Genomic DNA, 19,968 nt, shown 5'->3' with positions numbered 1-19,968 from the left:
ATAAATCAAGATGGTGGAATCGTTTCGAAACCTCGAGGAGGAAGATCGTAACGTGGAGAGAGGAGAAGGGAATGGCAAGACGTGTTCTTTCAGCAACAATAACCACGACACGTAGAATAAAATAGTTTATTGTAATTCACAGAAAAAAACAAGACATTTCCATGATGCCTGAAAACTCACTGTTCCGTATCGGTTAACAATAGTTGTGATTACACGTTCTTTTCTGTTCGGGACCAACGGAAATACCGCTGGTGAGCGCATTCGTCTATCATGCGTTGAACGTCCGAGTGAATAATACAGATTATTCGACCATATAATCTACGGTAAAATTTTTTTTACGATAATCCGCTCTTTAAACAGCTTGTAACAGATTCTGGTTTTCTTTTATATGTATGTACTTATATACATGCGTGCGTATATTTATATCAGAATACCCGTCTGTCTGAAGGGAAAAACCTGTAACCGCAATCTCACGCGATGGTACACATATCGTGTGTGAAAAGATGTAACGATCATCGCACGACGAAGCGATGAATCGTAACCGTCTCTTGGTGTTTCGACTTACGAAATCCACATACCATCAGGGGTATACAAGGTAAACCAGATGTCGTATCGCGCTATCTGCTTACAATTAGTCGGAGTCCGATCCTAGACTAACGATGTTTCCAAATACCGTTTCGATGAACTGATTGCGAACGTGTTCCAACGTCTCCTCCAAATATGCTCCTTCGCTCATCTGTTTTCGCTCGATGAAACCCGTTGCTTAACCTTTCCATTCTACTACGACTCGGCCATCGTCATCACCGACACATATCACATCCCCCCACGATCACATTCTAGATCTAGACAGCCAGCGTTCGCAACACGCAATACACGTATTATCGGGATCGGAAAGTTTGCGCGATCTGTCGACAATCCGTTCGCTTCTTAAGTACTTACATAAGAATGTATGCTATAGCAAATGTAATTAGCTTAACGCATTCGTACGTTCCCAAGTTGATTTTACTCTCTAGTTAGCATAGCGCAGCGTCTCCTCGTTACGCGCCTAGCGAAACACGTTCCGTCGAAGGTAAAACTCGATCGAATGCATACTAAGCGTGTTATCGTTGATAAAGAACGATTACCGCGCCCGTGTTACCACCGATACTCATTTTACGAGCGCGGTAAGAAGCATGTATCATCCTTGGATCGCGCATTTGTTATTCCATGCAATCTTCCGAGATCCTCCGCCTATTCTCACGTTCCCTGCTATAATCATAGAAAAACTCGATCCACAAAGCAAACAGCTGTTCAAACGCGCGATCTTTCCCTGTCATTTTCCCTGTTCCTCTTATAAACATCATCCACGTTTTTCCCCTCCTTTCTTCTCCATTTTTCTTTTTTCTATGTCGATACGCCTCGGTAATAGAATACCGTGAAACTAGACAACCAGTAACATAACGACGAAGAGTGAGAACACAATGACAGAATGAGAACGAAAAATATATTCGCTAGTCGTTTCCGACTATAGCGTTGTATGGCACTAAAAACGAATAAGCATAAACATACGCTGTCACCTCTACTCCTCCTCCTGTTCCGAATGTTTGATTTTTTAGCATTGGAAAAGCGGCAACATCTTACCCGGTAAAACTAGAATTGGTTCGAGAAAGAGAATCGGGGGAAACCGAAAGAAACAGAGAGGGAATTTCGTGGAGAGTTTACGAAGATGACGAAAAGAAATAGCACGCGATCTTGTTCTCGTCTTCTTCGAGACGAATCGATGAAGTGCGGTGGTAACAAGGTTAAGGAAAAATGAAAGAAAAACAAGTACACGAAGGATTAATATTGATACGGCTGGCAAACGGGAAAACACGAACAGAGGCGGAGGTTTATGCAGCATGCGTAGTGTTTCCTCCCATCGATATGTCCAAACGAGGATCGATGATCGAATAATGATCGAACTGCCGGACAATAAGTCGAACGAGAACGAGATCGATAACGGATAGACGCTTCGTCGGTATTCCTTTTCTCGACTATTTTTCGATTATCCATCGTCGTTTCCTATTTTTTCTACAGTTGTTTCGAATTCTCACCGCAGACACATTTCGTTTCCTTAATTTGCTTCGAGCACGCGATGACCGTTACCGTGACACTGAAACGGATGTTGCAATCTTTCATCCCTAAACGTCCGAATATTACGAATATTAATATTTCAAAGAGAGAAAGAGAGAGAGAGAGAGAAAGAGAGAGAGAGAGAACACCTCTACGCGACATAGCTAATACAAAAATACTGTTCTGTTGCATCAGTTCTTCTCCTATTATTCTTATTACTTTTATGCATAGTAATCCCTGTAGTCTCTTAAAACGTTCCTTTACCGCTGTCAAAGAAATAAGAGAAGAAAAAAAGAAAAAACAACAAAATACTACACGCGAAACGGTATAATTTAGTGATAAAAGTATTCCTTCGTCTAGTAACGACCGTTACTTTTCTTTTTTACATTTTTAATTATCTTCCCTTCTGCTTTTTCGTAATATGTTGCAGAATGATAAATAACGCATAAAACCGCGGACACAATTGGTTCGTAGAATATTCGGATTTAAAATAATTAAAAAATAAGTTACAAAACAACGGAACAAGTCAGTTCCTGTTCGAAAAACACATGTACACACTTACGTTTTGACGATGAAAAATAATAATCCGTCTCGTATGTATACGAGTGTACAATATCTCAATTTTACAAGGATCTATACTGGCAACGCACGCGTTACTCTCCCTTTCTATGTGTATTACAATTTTCGAAAACACACGATGACGATACAATTTTCACACAATGTCGATTACACTACACGGTAACGCGCCACATATCCAGGAGAGAAAAATACGTGTCTGATCGGTAATATTATCTCAAAAACGCATTGAAAAAGATTCGAAAACATTACTTATATTAATACGCGAACGGTACGGATTCAACGGACACCTCTTCTTCCTCGTTTCTTTTTCCTTTGTCTTTCTCTCTCGTATCTACTCTCGTTTCTGCAGCCTTTTAAAATAATTACAAATCGGCGCCGCGCGTTAACAATTTCACCTCGTGCGACAAAATGAAAACCTACCGACGCCGAGTCATCAGTTACATACTACAATTATTAATTATATAATTATGTATATATGTGTGAGTGTGTGTACAGATACATATATATATACGCATACGCGCGCGCACACATATATATATTTATGTATATATATATATAGTATAATATAGTATATATTCAGCATCACAGTAAGATAGCGCCCTTCATTATTTAAGTGATCGTCGGTTTGCTCGGATCGTTTATATTCATTTCATTCAACAACATATACTACAACAATCCGCCTAGATATCGTCGTGGAATAATTTGTATTCGCATCAATATCGATGTCACGATTACTTTTCTAGTATTCGGTTTGTATCGTGTCCGTAGGAGTGCACCTGTACAAGAGGACAAGCATCGGAGAAATAAAAGTCGTAGAAAGGTGTTGTGTGCCCGACTGAAAGCCACTAATGATAATCAACGATTTCACCCAGCATCGCGCGCGTACGTAGCGTGCATCGATAATTTTCCAAAATACTGATAGTTGATCGAAGGGCGACAAAGCGGCACGTGACTTGATCTGTAATTAAAACGCCAAGTAAAGGGGAAAACAATTAGGAAAATCTTCATCTTCGGATTCTCTGATACGCACGTAAAGGAGTGACGCGTGCTAAGTCGGAAGAAATTATTTGTACGTTACACGACGTCGCGAAAAACTCTCAGGAACTTCATACGTATAGCGTACGCATCGTTTCCCATTTCGCGATCAACCTAACGAGCTATCGTATCTCGTTCCATATATGTACTGTGAAACACACGCACACACACATACACATACACGCACACGCATATACACACACGTTACGGACGAAATATCGTCCAATACTTTTCACTCTGTGTACCACGTTTCGGTGGACTACGTTTCACCTGTTCTACCTATCGAGTGGCGAAAGAATAGAATCTAGTAGTAGATACTTATAATTACTCTGAAAATAAATAGTTATAAAAATAAGCGAGCATTTTATGCTTAAAATACCTTAGGTAAAAACTTAATTAGTTTGCACCACTTACGGAGTGTGGAATGTGTGTGGTCTCTCTTACTACATCATAAAAGCGTACGTCTAACAAAAGATTTAACTACCGTGTAAAAAACATTAACGACAACTTGTTAATTGTAATATATGCGAAGTGCGATAGTTCGATAAAAAACACGTGGATCAATAAATAAAGGTGCAACAAGAGATTAGAAATAGGATAAAAGACGAGATCGAAACTAATCGATCCGCCGACGATCATCATTACTGATCGTAGAATAAATAACTGTGCTGAGAATCTGATCTCTCCGCGAAGATACATTAGGTACATTGTCCGATTCGTTTTTCTATTTCATTTGCGCAATCACAATTCCTCTAGTCCCACGCCATTCCTATCCTCACAACCGATCACCCATCCACACCACCCTTACCCAATCGACATGAAATTTATTCACAGCTTTACGCACTGTGGAAGAGACAAGATATTTTTACAGTTAAATACATATTCAACATGAAAATACGAAGAAACGTAAGCACTCACGGTTTCGGCACATTTAACTTAAAATCGAGAAAACCCTTTTTGTACTCTTCTATAAATTTGTTCGCATCTATTTTTTACTTATTATCTAACGACGACAGTACGTTCCGAAAATTACGCGCGAACGTACTTTGTGGAAATCCGCACGACTGTTGAAAGCATCGGAATCGTTCCTTGAAACGAAAACGCGCACGGGACACGGGGTTCGAACAAAACGGCACAACGTCGTCATCATCATCATCGCTATATCGTCCGCTTTCCGGAGTAAAATAGCTGTAGACGGAAACGCGAGAAGCTTGGGTCAGAAATTCACTCGAACAGAATGAAACCGTGAGCAAAGATTGAGATTCTTTTCCGACCAAAATGAATCCAGTGGCACTATATCTGCGCTGCTCTTACATCAATACTTTACGATACCGAAACGCCGGTCAAAAATCTTATACTATTCGCGACGCGTCCTTTTTGGACGTTGACTAACTCCAACCTCGTCGGTATTACGCGATTTTTTACCGATTTGTACCTGGCTCTGTGCGGTTAGCTGCAACGATATCGCATGCGTGTTTAACTTTTCAGCCAACAACAAGTCTTTCAGACCCTTCATTTTCTGACTGTACAAAGTTATCCTTGGTCTTTCGTGTTCGGAATCAGTCTCTACCTCGGGATCAAGGTTCTCCTGGGAAGTGGAAGGTGCGGGAGGTAAAGCGTCATCCGACGGAGCAACAAACGGTTCCCCGCCACCCTGCAGCAGGTAATCCCTATTAAGTATCTTTTCGCTACATGCTGCCGTCAACGCTTGAATACTAGGATGCATCGGTGCTGGGTTAGGAGGTACTTTAGACTCTAAGCTTTTGATCAGGTCGCGGGCCGCGTTGCCCCTCTCTTTAGTTTTACAGTAATTGTTGTTATTATTGTTCAGTGTTTCCTCCGGACTTGTCTCCCTTTTCTGCGATTTTTCTTCTTCCTGTTTCGCTTCCACGTCATAACAATCGATAATTACCTGAGCACGAATACTAGCATCGAACTTTGAAATGGTATTTACCAATGGTCGTGCCCATCCTATGTGTAATACCGGCGTGTTTGCTCCTTCTTCCCACTGACAAATTCCGTCATAAAACCTCAACAAATAAGCGAAACAGCGCGGTTGTCGTAACAAGCGTTCGTCAGCTCGTACCGTATGAGGTATAAGCTCGTTCGCTATTTCCAACAATTCCTTGTATATCTCTCCATCGTCCCTCGAATAGTCATACCTATCGCACATTAGAATCGGGATAGTCGTCGATTACAAATTCCGTAATCTCATTTCGGATATCATATTCTCTGTCGATTGGTACTTACTTCCTTAAAACATCTGCCGCGTCTGCCCATGATGATAACGCGTTGGCATGCAATCCGTGTCTATACAAGTAGCCACCTTGATAAGTATATGGATACACGTGAGCATTTCCATAATATTTCCTCGCTGATCGTATAGCTTCCTAGAAATTACACGTTAAGAAATTACGTGCATTCTTTACTAAAATTATTAACAAGTTCAACTACTAGTACTTGTTCGTAACTTGTAAGATACCTGAAAGAGATCTATGGCAGGAGGCCTGCCTGGAGTTGGAGCTGCTTCCTCGAGATCTCCCAGATTACCAAGAGCCATAGGATACTTGGCGAGATGACCCAAATCGTACAACAGCCATAACAGTTCTTGTTGAAGCAATGCAACCTCAGCTGCATCCGATGTAGCGCTTAAACTAGGATTTATAGCCGATACTATGGTGGCAACTTCCATTGCTCTAGAGCATACTACAGCTTGCCCATTTACATATAACCATGACCGAGAAGCTACACCAGGTTCGACTGGTTGGCCACGTTTATCCTCGTTTCCCTTTCCTAATGAAAGACATACGATCAGGTTTAATAGTTATCAGATTGCATCAGGTTCAATATCTTTCTAACTTCAGGTATGGCTTACCATGCCAAGTAACTTCAGCAGTTTCAGTTCCATCCTCCCCGTAAACCACCCAGGCATGATCTTCTGACATAGCAAGGTGTACATCTTTAAATCCCAATACCTGACAGCCGGCAACCACGGCAAAGGCAACGCCGAAACAATCCAATTTATTAGCTGTGAGGTAGCTATAGAGACTCTGTAAGTGCGCGCGATCTTTGTAATAGCTTCTTGTTAGAGAGTTCCATATAACGTCGGAGACTTTTTTGACGAGTTCTCGAGTCGCGTATCTCGTATCGTAAACCGTAAGATCTACCGCACCCTTAATCACTGCGTGAAACTTGGTATAAAGTGCTTCAGCAATATGAAACTCAACGGCCGGCAATTTCGGCTCGTCAAAAACAGTGGTCTCCTGCGACGCAAATGTTCTATTGCAGGTTAGGGAATTCTCGACTGCACCGACGAGAATCGAGAGCAAAGCCAAATCTGGTTCCGAGCTGTTTTCTAACTGATTTTGGAAGATTCGTACGATCGAGGAGATGCTCTGAATAGGAAATAGTGCCTTATCCTCGTCTCGAAAACCCGCCATGTCGCGATTGGCAGGCTGAACACACGAGATCGAGATCTTTGCTCAAACCACGAGTGTCATCCTGTTTCACGTTTATCTTGACAGAAACTCTCGACGAAATCGTGTGATCCGTGTGACTTCCTTTTCCTTGACTAACGATATACGCTAGTCAATGTCGATTTTCTTCTTCTCAATGCGAAACTTTTACATTTCCGCATCACAAAACGAACCACAACCGTATATCACCTAGCGGCGCGCCGCCACTAGGACCGTTTCCAACACTGCTCTATCATACAACAAAACGAAAAGGCGAGTTTCTGCGCGAGCGACGTCAGTCCAACGTAAATTAAATAATTACCGATATGCGCGTTTTACGTTCTAGAATTTTCCACAGAATCAGTGCACTTATTTAAGACAGCTTAAGCGCTCGAAACATCTACTTTTCCATATATTCATATGGTATTCAATTTCATTTACCTTCAATTTGCTTTATACTTTGATTTTCATTTATATAAATTGTTTATGCACATATATACGACCAACGGTATATGGCAGTTAACAGTATATGTTAGCTGGTATAAATGCAAACAGGTACATGTGTACATTAACCAATTAAATAAAATATTTTCTATATATACATTCAACTATATTATATTTTATTTATTTATTACTATAACAACACAAAACATACGTAAAACAGTATTAATTATCTCAAACAGTATGTTGTTACAATTGTCTCTCTGAATTACTTTTCATCTTATTATATGTATATTTGTCTTTAAAATGTTTTTTAAATGGGAGTTATTGCGATTTCAATTCTATTATTCCAGGAATGACTTTCGCCCATTTCTGTCTTAAGTCCATATTTCCGATTATTTTAAATAGCGAATACTTTTTGTCGTATTTATATCTATTATTGCAATCCGGCACAATGCACGCACGAGACATCTTATCATAAATTTTTCTCGCAATCACAGTCACGATCGTATATTCAACTCGTTTACCCTTTCTATTCGAATATATGGCGGCCTAGTGACAGTTTCTGTTGCCCGTCGCATAGCGGCGTAATTGTGCCGGACTGTAGTGCAGCATTCGTTAAGACATTTTCAATCTTAAGTCGTCTTTCATAAACGGTTTGTCTTTTGTGATTTATAAAATATCGTTATAACATATATTTTTCACAGTGCTTAATTTACAGCTTGCATTCACTGGTCAACGCTTTACGTGATAAATTATTTCGTTGTTACGCACAATAAAATGAAAGTCACGATAAAAAGTAAGTATTCAAATTGGAATGTTCAACCTGCTCGTAAGTACATTTCGTTTATTTTTGCAATTTCCGATAACTAGGCGTTTGAAGCAGATACAAGTTGCTATATCATTTGTCCTATTTATTTACAGTTTTCGTTACCATTTAATCGTGTATATTAAATCACGAACCGCTAGATACAGAAGTAAACAATTGTAAACATTTTTTAAGGTTGGACTGGTGTTGCCACCTGGCGCTGGATAGCAAACGATGACAATTGCGGTATATGTAGAATGCCTTTTGATGCCAGTTGTCCAGACTGTAAGATTCCTGGAGACGATTGTCCTTTAGGTAAGTTTAATTTAATTTCTTGAATTAGCGAAGATCGAAGCTCGATATTTGGGTAAAACTGATTAAGCGCGTTTATCGAGTGAAAAAAATGAAAACATGAAGGTGTCAAACGATTGTTTGGTTTATTGAATCGTTTATTTTTTGCGATTATGTAGTAACGAAAGTAATAGGGAAAATAGCGCAGAGAATAGATGGATGAGAAACGACGAGGGTTCGATAGAGCGAAGGTTTGTAAAATGCCGCGACAGCGTTTGCGCAGCTGTAGACATTAATATCGATCGGTGTGCCGAATGAAACGGATCGCTCGCACACGATACCTCACGTTCTGACGCGCGCGTACTCGCGCGTGTCAATGTAAACTCAACGAAGTCTGGTGATTATCGGTGGTTATCGATAACATAAAGTGTGTGTGTCTACGATACTTAACCGAGGAAGAAACGTTTATAGTGTAAAAACGTTCTATACTGTTCCAGTTTGGGGCCAATGCTCGCATTGCTTCCACATACACTGCATCATGAAGTGGTTGCATTCCCAGCAAACCAGGCATCTCTGTCCGATGTGTCGTCAAGAATGGAAGTTCAAGGAGTAGTTGGTTTGCCGATAGTCCCGCAGGTGTCAGCACGCAACGAGTAATCAGGTAATGTCGTTCATTGTGAGTCGTATGTATCAAGGGAATTCATTCGAGGCGAAACACTCCATCAATTTCTATTCGACGAAAACGTTAGCTACCGTTCGCCATCGTTTCTTTCTACATTATGGCCATTGTTGCACGTTCTTTGGAAATTCTCGATCTCTTACAGTAAAAAGGTGGCATATTTTGTTGCAATTTAACTAGAAAAAGCGTAACGACGAAATAGGTTTGCTCGGCGTACATACGTACTTGCGTGTACATACGTACTTGCGTGTACATACATATATTGCCGTTTCACGTACACTGCCACCTTTTAATTCTCCCTATGAAAATTTGCCGACTTTTGCTTCTACGACTTCGCTTCTGTTCTGTGCAAAGTTCGTTTAAAACGATTCATGACCTCGATGCAGGTCACAAAACAAAGCTTTACAATTAATCGACCGTTATCGTTGTTAAATTCTATAAGTGGACGTAATCGTACAATAATCAATGGACAATTGATTCATAGCAATTACGATGGTTCGATGAAAACCACTACGGAAACGGAATTGCCCATTGTTAGCGAAAATTACTCAAAATTAGCAGTAGTAGGGTGCCGGGAGATTTCGTTGGAAAACATGATTCGGTTAGATCGCGTCGAATCGTAGAGTTAACGGTGCATTTGGATGTAATAAAGAGATTCTCGTAGCCCGCGCTTACGTAACAGTATTTTACGAGTGCGAGCAGTCGTTATGCGAATGCAGTATCACATCAGGGAAGCTCTCTTGTCGATCGTGCGTAATTTAATACCGTCCGATTCACATTTTACGATACGCGCGCGCGTTCTTTAGCGAATTTATTTATGGTAGCAGCGTTATCTAACGCCATCTAATGCCATACGGCTGGTGTGCAGCGAGCACAGCTCTTTGCGGCGCAATCCGGAACATTTGCAATTTCTGTGACTGAACCGCGCTCAAGAAAATTTCACTTTATCGATTTATCATTTTTCTCGTCTACTTTTTCCACTAATCGTGAACATCGTCTTACAAGAGAATATCATGAGTAAGATTTTTGAGGTGACGCGTTATCGGATTATCGCTTAATCCGGAATCGAAAAATTGACGACTTTTATGCGATGCAACGCACAACAGTTTGCAAATGTAGGATCGATTCGGCTTCCGTGCGAACGAATTAGGGTGAAAGTAGAACGAGCGACTGTTCTGTACGTCGTGAAACAGAGTGCGAAATTCGAAGGTACACGTATATTCGCGCAACATCGTCACACGACCATCGTTATTTCACAAATATATATTTCGAGATACACTGTAACGATCAACATGTACGAATGCTTGAGAGCACTTTGAGGAACCTAATTACAAGTTGTATCGAAGTGGCTCGAATGTTTTGAGAAAATATTACCAAATATGGACTTTATCGATGTAATTGCATTCTTTCAATTTTCTACTACGTGTATCTATATACACAACTGCGTAATCGACTCGTTCTTTCCATCTTCGGGCCTGCGAATAGTATCGCGATAGTAGTCGCAACCGTTTCACTCTGCAAGCCTTTCCGGCGTGTCCTTTTGCTAGCTGACTGGTTGTTTGGCTGTCTGGTACACCGACGTGCCATTTCGCACACGTATACATGGTCGGGAAAGATAGGCGCAAAGGTTCGGCGTAGCACGTCCATTGCTCGGTTGTCTATCCGATGCTGCTGCCTCGAGAACTTGGGCTGGAGCTGGAGTTCGAGCTCAGTCACGTGGTTCCTCGAACGCGAAGGATGTTTGTGGGATCGCGGAGTCAGTTAGCAGCGGATCGTTCAGCGAGTAACCGAGAGAAACGGAGCATAGAACGCGCTACCGCGGTGGACCACTAGTCGATCCAAAGAGGGGAAAGGGGTCAAGAGACATAGGATAGAGGCGATAGCGGATCGAGGATACCAGGGACCGAGTTTCTTCAACCGAGTCCTCGTCGGTCTAACCTAACGTGCCGCTTCGCCTCGCATCGCCTCACCTCACCTCGTCACTGCTCGTCTCATCTCACCTCACCTCACCTCACCTCACCTCACCTCACCTCACCTTACCTCACCTCATCTCACCTCATCTCACCTCGCCTCACCTCGCCTCGCCTCGCCTCGCCTCGCCTCGCCTCGCCTAGCCTCACTGTGCCGCACCGTACCTCACCGCGCCTCACCGCGCCTCACCTCGCCTCACTTCGCCTCACCTCGCCTCACCTCGCCTCACCTCGCCTCACCTCACTTCACCTCACCACAGCTTGCCTCACCTCACCTCACCTCACCTCACCTCACCTCACCTCACCGTGCCTCACCTCACCGCACCTCACTTCCTCTCACTTCGTCTCACCTCGTCTTACCTTGCCACGACTCGCCACAACTCGCCTCAACTCGCATCAACTCGACTCGCTTCACATCGCGGCAACGTTTCGCGCTTGTTTGGCGTTTGAATGATCCAGCGTCTTTGAAAATGTCGCGCGTTCCTCGAATCGAACCTAGTGATTTCTCGTGAAACCGTGAGTCACGGAGACGATCGTACGCGCGACGATCAAGCAATCATTGTTTATTTTCGTTGGTGCTTGTCAAAGGAACGACTCATGTGTACGAGTACTGGAAGGAGGTGGAACAGAACGAAGACCGAAGGTGGATGAGAGATAACTCAAAGAGGATAAATAGTAAAACTGGAGTGAAAGAGAAACTACGTGGTTGAACGTCGCACTGCATTGGCGTACTGTGCTGGAATCGCGCCGACGTTGATCGCGTAGCGAACGTCAAAATCTATGGAACATAAAAGACGCAACGAACGACGTTCGACGAACGATCTCTTCGCTTAATTTCGAACGTTGATTTACCATCGATAACGGCAATAACACGACTCCGGATAACTATCGGTCAGTCGTCGCCCATCGAAACGAAGTGTTTCGAATGTGACATAATCGACCGGTAGAGACTTATTGTCGGAATAAACGTAACTGGAACAAATGTAGAAACAGAGATAACCAAGATTGTGGTTATCAGAAACGACCTCGATTACGGTGTGTATCGGATAAAACAGAAGCATGTTCGTGGTACGGTGAGACGACGGTAGCCGCTCGTAGAGAAGGGCTGTTGCAGTGGAAGAGATCGCAGATAAAATGCACTTGGCAGCGACGCAGAGACCTCACCCACCACCGGTACCACCACGGCCGAGTCGGCAGGTGGTCGCCGAAGCCCTTAAAAGATCACCAAGGCCACCCTGTCCGACTAGGCAGGCCCCACCACCGCCCAACACGAAACCGTGGAGATCCGATCGAGACCGATCGAACAATCGGCAACAGGTGGTGAGTCCGGCCGCTGGTCGGACGGTCGTTTACGAGTCGATCAAAGACTCGATTCCGAAAGAAACCGGCAGCGAAGGCGGCGATCACGACGATCCGGTTCGGCACGTCGTCGACAAGAGTCTCGGCGATGGCGGCAACGGTGGTGAACCCGTTGCCCGAGTCTCGAGTGAAAGGCGCGTGGACGAGGACGACCGCCGTGGAAATCCGCGGGAAAGGCGGGTCCGTACACCCGTCGTCGGACAGGAATATCAGGGAAATTCCAGTGAATGGAACGCCGTCACCGGTGACGTCGTTTCTTCGCCTACATCGCGTCGGAAAGAAGATGCTTCGATTTCGTGTCGAGAGTATTCCAGTGTCTTTGAACGCGTGACGCTCGATGAACGTTTTTTCAACGGTGTGACCAGCGCTGTGAGACCACCGGTGAACGAGGAGAACGGTAAACAGTGTATCGATGGACCAACATGGGACAACACGATATCCGAGTCGGCGATTTCTCGGACGACGGAATCGTCCGATCACGGCGACGTCGCCGCCAAATCTCTGTCGGTGGTCGAGTCGCACGTATCTCTGAACGATGTTCTACGTTGTCAGGATACGCCGTCCGACACGTCGGAGTCGACGATTGGAAAATCGAAATCAAGCGTTTCGGAGAGAAGCGAATGTTCGGAGAGAAGGCCGATACCGACTCAACGATCGTGTCTCGTAAAATATCGTGACGCGACGACAAAGAAAAGTTGCGAGACTCAGTCCACGGAAGGTTCGAACGCAAACAGTCAACCTTCGGTTTCGAATGTTGACCGTGCTACGGTGGTTGTTATCGACGAACTGAACCGTAAAGCTACGACATCGAACGATAATTCTGACAAGCAGAACGATCGCGGTGAGCCTGTTGTCGACCACGACGATCACCGCGACGATCACCACGACAGGGACAGAGCCAACGAAAATGATAACGACAACGACAACATCCATCGGCAGGATTGGCTAGAGGCCGGTATCCACTATTCATCCACGCAGATTAGACTATCTGGCGAAGACGGGGACGTCGTGGATGGAACGCGAATCAACGGATATAATCGTTGCGAAAACGAGAAATTCAGCAATTTTAACGTTCCGAGGTAGTTTAACGTGAAAGAGAGCATCGATATAACTTTAAAGTTAGAAAAAGTTGCTGGAACGGTGCACGTGTCGTTAACGCGTTCGTACATCCAACGATCTTCATATCCACTGTAAAACATACGTGGAGCCCGACTCATTCGAATATAACGATCCAGTGATTCGATGCACGATTTTCTCGACTCGCAAGATACGCTTTCTGCCGTAATTTTAATCGCGTGACAAAACACTCGACGAAAAAGAACAAGTAAAGTAAGATGCCGGATGTACTCTTCGTAGTTTCTTTTTCCTCGCGCAATATCAGAGTATCGTCCCGTTTCTAATTTTCCTTACCTGCTAACCTACTTCGTCGCCGTTCGTGCGAAACAGTGGCGTTCAAACGAACAACCGAATACCGTATCAAGGTCCGTGCAGTCGAACGAACGTTTTGCCACAGCTAAAGGTCGTTGATGGAATCGCGATCTCGTGCTTCGACGAGTAAACTTTCGCGATTTCTAGTTACGAGCGATCGTTTTAAACAAATTGTGCGAATAGATAACGGAGTGTATCTTCTCTGATGTTCCATTCGATTCTTTTCTTTTCGTTGGTTGAATGAAATTCTCGTTTTTTTGCAGCATACAAGAAAGGATCGCCATGTCTTCCCTGCAAGGTCTACCACCATTACCGAGAAGTCTCAGTGGATTCAATTTGAGCGGTGGACGAAGCGAGGGTTGCGAGCCACCTCCACCGCCCACCAGATCTTCCAGTAAAACACAAAGAGGCGGTAAAACTTCGATCCAATCGTCGTCCAGGCCATCGCCACCTGCTCGACAGCTTACCACGTTGGATACACAGCTGGCCATACTCAGGAGAGAAATGGTGGTTATTGAAAACTTCGTAGCGTCGGATCCTTATACCTGTTCATACTCTAGTGGCAGATCAATTTTTGCCGGTAGATAGGAACTGTTTATTAGAAAGAAGCGACAGAAAGGGTATTGATCGAATAAAAATATAATTGTCAGAGGAGGCTGGTTCGAATAGGCGGTGTTAATCATGCGTTTATGTCAAGATTATAGATTAACGAGTCACTAGGAAAATTCCACGGATTTACGAGTCACGACGCAAGGTTTCTATAAATGGTGGAAGGTCGGAATAATGAAAACGTCACTCATCGCGTGTTAGCGGAATGTCAAGCTTTGTAACTAAGATGAAAACCAGACGTTTTTCAAGCATAATCAGCCTTTCTATCACCTCGTACATGTCGTGTTAAACGGAGTCGTTCCGATCGGATCCGTTACCTCGAGGCCTTATTACGCGTGTATGCCACATCGTAAAACACAGTGAATATGTATTCAAAGCGTGGGCTTTTCTCTCGAGAAACTAACGCGTTCTTTGTGTCATCCGTTGTGTCGAGGATAAGCTTTTTTCCCTCTTTCCTTCTTCCTTTGAATCAGGTCGACAGAAAGCTATTTTACTAGCAAGGTAGTCTATATCCGTCTGTCTATATCGCGTCTAGTTCAATTTTCGATCTATGATGTACGATGAATATCGCGGTCGCCGTCCAAAAGATAGTTCGCTCGAAAGTCGGGCTAATAGTTTAATAGTTAATCCACACACGGAGGGAACTGGCACAGCCGCTCCCACGCTGCATTCCCTCAGGCGTGACTCCCCTCTTCGCCTCCTTTTTTCTGGCCGCTCTCTTTCACCTTCGTTCCTTTCTACCTCTACTCTCGTTCTTCCCTCCTTTCTTCTTCCTTCGTTCTTGGTCAACACCTCTCATTCCCATTCTCATTTTGCGTCTCCTACCCAATTCCCTCTTCCTTCATTCCCACGGCAAGTACCACGAGAGTTGCCACTCTCTTGGGAGTATATCGCGTCAGTTAGTAAATTTGGAATTCCACCGCTTGGCAACCGCATGCCAAAAGCGAACGCGTCTCGTTGGATCAAACACTTTGTGACGTTTCTTTCTTAAGTAGTAAACAATAGTACTATAACTGACGGGTAACGATTAAACCCATTTATATATGGAATAATCGTTATCGAATATTATTTCCACGCGTTCGTAAATACTGTCATACGCGGAGATACGCTAATACGTCGTAACGTTTTACAGTTTGGCCTTCGACAACTGGATCTCTCTTTGCTCGCTCAACTTTGGTCCCTGAACGAATCTATACAAGAATTTCGACAACTGTTGCAAGAACAAGAAGACAGAGCGCCATCTCCTTCGCCCAGCAGCGAAGAAGGGGACGACACCTCTTACGGAACTCACCCTCCACCTCCTCCGAGAAGACCGGCTCCTGGTGTACACCTGCATAGACCACCCAGGCCACCCAGACCGGCCAGGCCTCCACCTAGCGACGAATCGCCATCTAGCGAAGAATACGGAGCTGTTTGACGCGTACAACTTCACATTATACTTGTGTCAAATCGTCTCCTCCAACTACTTGATCATAAGTTTTGACGCGTTATAACAGATAAAAGGTCTTGTTTAAAGAATTGGTAGAAGGTGGCTCGGCGATTCGATGTCAATCGATACGGTTGCTTCTACCTGTACAAGTCCGAACGATGTTATCTAAGAATACAATCTAATGCATCGTTATAAAAAACTTGTTGATGCTCGAAGGTACCTGTAACATTACATTTCATTACGGAGACATCGGAAATTCTACTATTCTATAGCGTTTCTTGCAATTGCAATCGCTCAGTCGCGATAGATCGTTGCGGAATTGCGCAGCGTGTGAATTGTACGGAGAAATAGCTATTTAAATACGCATGTACCATTCTTTAATTCGCAAAACTGTGAATGTCAATCCAAAAAAACAACGATCCTCTTTCTCTTTGTATATATATACATACATATATGTATGTATACATATTCAATATATATATATATATATATATTATATGTATATATATAGAGAGATATACACTTACATATATTTCTTAGATAAGGAAAAATTTTATTATCCTCAATAAGAACTATTTTAATTCGATACGCTCTTTTTCTCTATTTGTGATAGCAGTCGAAGGGGCCTTTGATTACTTGATAACTACGATAGACATTCGTTTGCGCTAATCGAGATTTATCCACGATTATTGGTTGGAAGATATTTAGAAACGATCCGAGTCTACGGCACGATGAAACGGCTAGTGAGATCCAAAGAACCGCATTCGGAAGTTCTTGTCTCTTCCATGTTTCTCCACTATTACGTCCATTACAGTTTTCTTTCTTGTTGAAATGAACGGACAAACGCACCGATAAGCCAGACGATAAGAATCTTCGAATTACGATACGACTTATAAAGATTTATGTACATTAATTCGAGTATGTAAAATAAAGGGAAGAATAGATGATACGAAAAATATAATTAGTAAGTTTATTATAACGTGAAAAATGCAGTATGGTTTACCAGGTTTCTTCGTTTTTCGTTATTTGCTTCCATTTCTACTATCGTATGTATCAGTGGTTTATAAGTCGAAATTTCAATCGTAGATGGCGCATTTTTTTCGGTATTTGCTTCCATTTCTACTCTCGTACGTACCAGTGGTTTATAAGTTGAAACTCTAATCGTAGATGGCACTCGTGTTTCGATATTTGCTTCCATTTCTATTCTCGTACGTATCAGTGATTTATAAGTCGAAACTAATCGTAGATGGCGCTGTCTACTCTGAAGTTGTAAGTTTTAACCTGACCATAGCTGTAAGGAGGTTATGTGTTCATTGCTTCGTGTGATAGTGAAAGATTATTTCAGACAATGACCAACGATCACGGAAACGATGGAAGAGGTAAGAAACGAAAGAAGAAACGATCTCAAATTCAGATGGCAAAAAAGTTGGCACGGCAACGAAATCATGGGTCCGACGTAGACTCCGAGACTTACCAGTACATGGTGCATATCCTGGAGTTAATGAAAAACGATTTCTCTACCACCGAAGAAAAATTGATATTTGTGAATAACGTGTATGAACAAACTCTTGGTCGCGAAGTCGAATATGCCCGGAATCAGGTTGGTTCCAGGATACTGGACTCGCTTTTAAAGTACGCGAGGTTAGAAACGATTGAGAGGTTAGTTGCTGCTTTCAACTCTACTTTACGACCTCTCAGTAGCGACACGTTCGCTAGCCATGTTTTGCAAAAGATCATAGTAGTTTGCGCCGATAGAGGAAACAAAACCACGATTTCGGGATCGCGCATCGAACGAGATGCAGATATCAATATAGAGGTTAAAGATTCGGAAATAGAATCTTACAACAGCATCGTGTTGAAACTAAGCAAATATTTTATCAACAATATAGAGGAGTTTGTATTTGATACGTATGCTAACCATGTTTTGAGAACTACCATAGAATGTCTCGGCGGGCTGATTGACAAGTCTGACAATAGTAGCGATAAAAAGAAGGTGATATTTGGCGAAAGACGATCGGTCATACAAGAGTACAAAGACTTATTATTCGAAACGTGCAACAGATTATACAGGTGGCCCCGGTTTCTAGAATTTGGTCAAGACGAACTTACATCTGGATTATTGCAAAGCGTCTTATATTCTTTGAACGGTACGTTTCCGGAATTGATGGAAACGTACATTAAAAAAATTACGAAAGAATGTTTTAAGCCTGGAAAGGATGAGCAGGAATCGTCCATTTTTCACGCAGAAAGTTCGACCAGATTGCTGGAGGCTTGCTTATCGGTAGCCAGTCCCAAATCTTTGTATACGATTTACGAAGAATATTTTTCAGGTAATTTGAAACGGCTATCGTCTATGCGGAGCACAAATTTCAGCGTACAGCGATTATTCGATCACTGTACCACGAAGGAACATTTCGAACAATTATTCGAAGAAATTCACACACATTTCACCGAACTCCTCGACAAGGGTCATACCGGTGTTTTGGTTAGCGTGGCGAATGCATGTTTGAGATTGCAAACGAAACAAGGTGCATTTGTAACTGATCTGTTGAAAGTTCTAGGGTGTGAAACAAGCGACAGACAGCATCGAATCGTGGCGTGTGTAATAAGCCTAAGAACGTTCGAACATTGGGAAAATTCAGAAGGGAAAAAGGAAAACGATTTGAAACGTTCGATCAGCTTACACGGAAGTTTGATCGTACAGGACATTCTTAGGTTTAACAAACCCATAAAAATGGTTAATTCTTTGTTGGAAACAGACGTAGAGGTACTAGTGCAAATATTTGAAGATCCGAAAGGCAGCCGCATCGTAGACGCTTTTATGGACAGCAAATACATCGGCGAGAAAAGCAGGGAAAAGCTTGCGAAGAAATTGAAAGGATACTGGGCGCAATTAGCTCGCAGTACACACGGTTCCAGAAGCTTGGACAGAATATGGGAATGGGCACGTATAAATCAGAGAACATTGATCATGGAAGAGTTAGCAGCAGTCGGAGAATCTTTACGTTCGACCAAATCCGGACAGATCATGTCTAATAAACTAGACGTTCCGCTATTTACGAGAAACAAGAAAGATTGGATGGAAGCGTTAGGAAAGGAAGAAAAGACGAGATCCCTTTTTGTAGATATAATTGGGAATACGGCGAAAAAAGGGAAATAACGTTTTTCTATGAAATTGTGGCGGCACTCGACAACAAATACCGCCATTCGACACTAACTTCGACCGGACGACGGTAGCGCAGAGGTTAGCGTCTTAGGTTACGAACGTTCGGGACCCGGGTTCGAATCCCGGCGCTCGTAATTCCTATTTTTCTTCCACGCATCTAAATTAAAAGAAAAAATAGCAGTACCCCAGCAGCAACGACGACATCTACAGCCAGCAGCTACAAGTATCACGGACAACACTTACACCTCAGAATCTTGTTTATATTAATGAAATGTCCTCCGTGTGTAAAAAAAAAAAAAAAAAAAATGTAAAGAATATAATGCAGAAGAGAATGATAATACCAGTGCTCGTTCTTTAAGCGTTATGACACAGAATAATGATGTATTTTCTTAATTTGTAAATACAATCTATAGAATCCATCATACATCCCTGCAACTTAATACAGCTAGAAAAACATACAACGATTCGTAGTCTAGATTTGAGCAAAGTCCTCTCCTATAACGCGCGCACGACTGATAAACTCGTTGTTTCATCTCCCGACTCGACAATGACTAGACTCGTAAACGTATACATGCGTTTATACACTGTTACGCGTATAAAATAAAACATCGTATTAATCTATCAATTG

General features: G+C 42.8%; 3 protein-coding genes and 1 long non-coding RNA gene across 10 annotated transcripts; 2 read left to right on the top strand and 2 right to left on the bottom strand.

Moving 5' to 3' along the window:
* Positions 1 to 112: 112 nt before the first annotated feature.
* On the bottom strand, positions 113 to 7,434 carry Mnn1 (menin 1). Its single transcript, XM_069117373.1, has 4 exons — positions 6,581 to 7,434; positions 6,188 to 6,498; positions 5,956 to 6,095; positions 113 to 5,867 (listed from the first exon to the last, which is right to left on the bottom strand). Exons 1-4 carry the CDS (start codon positions 7,143 to 7,145, stop codon positions 5,063 to 5,065), a joined length of 1,821 nt encoding a protein of 606 aa, XP_068973474.1. The 5' UTR covers positions 7,146 to 7,434; the 3' UTR covers positions 113 to 5,062.
* A 705-nt stretch (positions 7,435 to 8,139) lies between these two features.
* LOC138181755 (anaphase-promoting complex subunit 11-like) lies at positions 8,140 to 17,135 on the top strand. Of its 4 annotated transcripts, XM_069116892.1 has the most exons (5): positions 8,140 to 8,257; positions 8,323 to 8,400; positions 8,605 to 8,724; positions 9,198 to 9,361; positions 14,400 to 14,537. In XM_069116892.1, exons 2-4 carry the CDS (start codon positions 8,382 to 8,384, stop codon positions 9,311 to 9,313), a joined length of 255 nt encoding a protein of 84 aa, XP_068972993.1. In that variant the 5' UTR covers positions 8,140 to 8,257; positions 8,323 to 8,381; the 3' UTR covers positions 9,314 to 9,361; positions 14,400 to 14,537. The 4 variants fall into 4 exon arrangements, with proteins under 4 accessions (XP_068972993.1, XP_068972994.1, XP_068972992.1 ...); XM_069116893.1 differs by lacking the exon at positions 14,400 to 14,537 and adding an exon at positions 15,878 to 16,011 and having other exon boundaries at positions 8,160 to 8,400; XM_069116891.1 differs by lacking the exons at positions 8,140 to 8,257; positions 8,323 to 8,400; positions 8,605 to 8,724; positions 9,198 to 9,361 and adding exons at positions 10,471 to 11,306; positions 11,938 to 13,787; positions 15,878 to 17,135 and having other exon boundaries at positions 14,400 to 14,643.
* LOC138181767 (uncharacterized) lies at positions 11,226 to 11,654 on the bottom strand. 4 transcript variants are annotated; one of them, XR_011173595.1, is made up of 3 exons: positions 11,540 to 11,654; positions 11,455 to 11,489; positions 11,226 to 11,344 (listed from the first exon to the last, which is right to left on the bottom strand). It is a non-coding gene; the product is annotated as an uncharacterized LOC138181767 (long non-coding RNA). The 4 variants fall into 4 exon arrangements; XR_011173596.1 differs by having other exon boundaries at positions 11,235 to 11,344; positions 11,445 to 11,489; XR_011173593.1 differs by having other exon boundaries at positions 11,271 to 11,399; positions 11,445 to 11,489.
* A 252-nt stretch (positions 17,136 to 17,387) lies between the features above and the next one.
* Positions 17,388 to 19,764, top strand: LOC138181756 (nucleolar protein 9). Its single transcript, XM_069116894.1, has one exon. The coding sequence runs from the start codon at positions 17,523 to 17,525 to the stop codon at positions 19,332 to 19,334; it is 1,812 nt and encodes a 603-aa protein (XP_068972995.1). The 5' UTR covers positions 17,388 to 17,522; the 3' UTR covers positions 19,335 to 19,764.
* Positions 19,765 to 19,968: the final 204 nt, after the last annotated feature.

This window comes from Bombus flavifrons, chromosome 7, assembly GCF_040668555.2.
Source record: "Bombus flavifrons isolate JBK064 chromosome 7, iyBomFlav1_principal, whole genome shotgun sequence".
Taxonomy (NCBI): Eukaryota; Metazoa; Arthropoda; class Insecta; order Hymenoptera; family Apidae; genus Bombus; species Bombus flavifrons.
This window is presented reverse-complemented; position numbering and strand designations above follow the sequence as displayed.

What these genes read in the sequence shown, in the direction of transcription:
- LOC138181756 (XM_069116894.1), top strand. Translation starts at nt 17,523, where the DNA reads ATGACCAACGATCACGGAAACGATGGAAGAGGTAAGAAACGAAAGAAG.
- Mnn1 (XM_069117373.1), bottom strand. Translation starts at nt 7,145, where the DNA reads ATGGCGGGTTTTCGAGACGAGGATAAGGCACTATTTCCTATTCAGAGC. An exon ending in TGCTGAAGTTACTTGGCATG is followed by an intron (nt 6,499 to 6,580) that starts GTAAGCCATACC and finishes GTCTTTCATTAG; the next exon opens with GAAAGGGAAACGAGGATAAA. An exon ending in CTGCCATAGATCTCTTTCAG is followed by an intron (nt 6,096 to 6,187) that starts GTATCTTACAAG and finishes TGTAATTTCTAG; the next exon opens with GAAGCTATACGATCAGCGAG.
- LOC138181755 (XM_069116891.1), top strand. Translation starts at nt 12,484, where the DNA reads ATGCACTTGGCAGCGACGCAGAGACCTCACCCACCACCGGTACCACCA. An exon ending in AGCAATTTTAACGTTCCGAG is followed by an intron (nt 13,788 to 14,399) that starts GTAGTTTAACGT and finishes GTTTTTTTGCAG; the next exon opens with CATACAAGAAAGGATCGCCA. An exon ending in CCATACTCAGGAGAGAAATG is followed by an intron (nt 14,644 to 15,877) that starts GTGGTTATTGAA and finishes AACGTTTTACAG; the next exon opens with TTTGGCCTTCGACAACTGGA.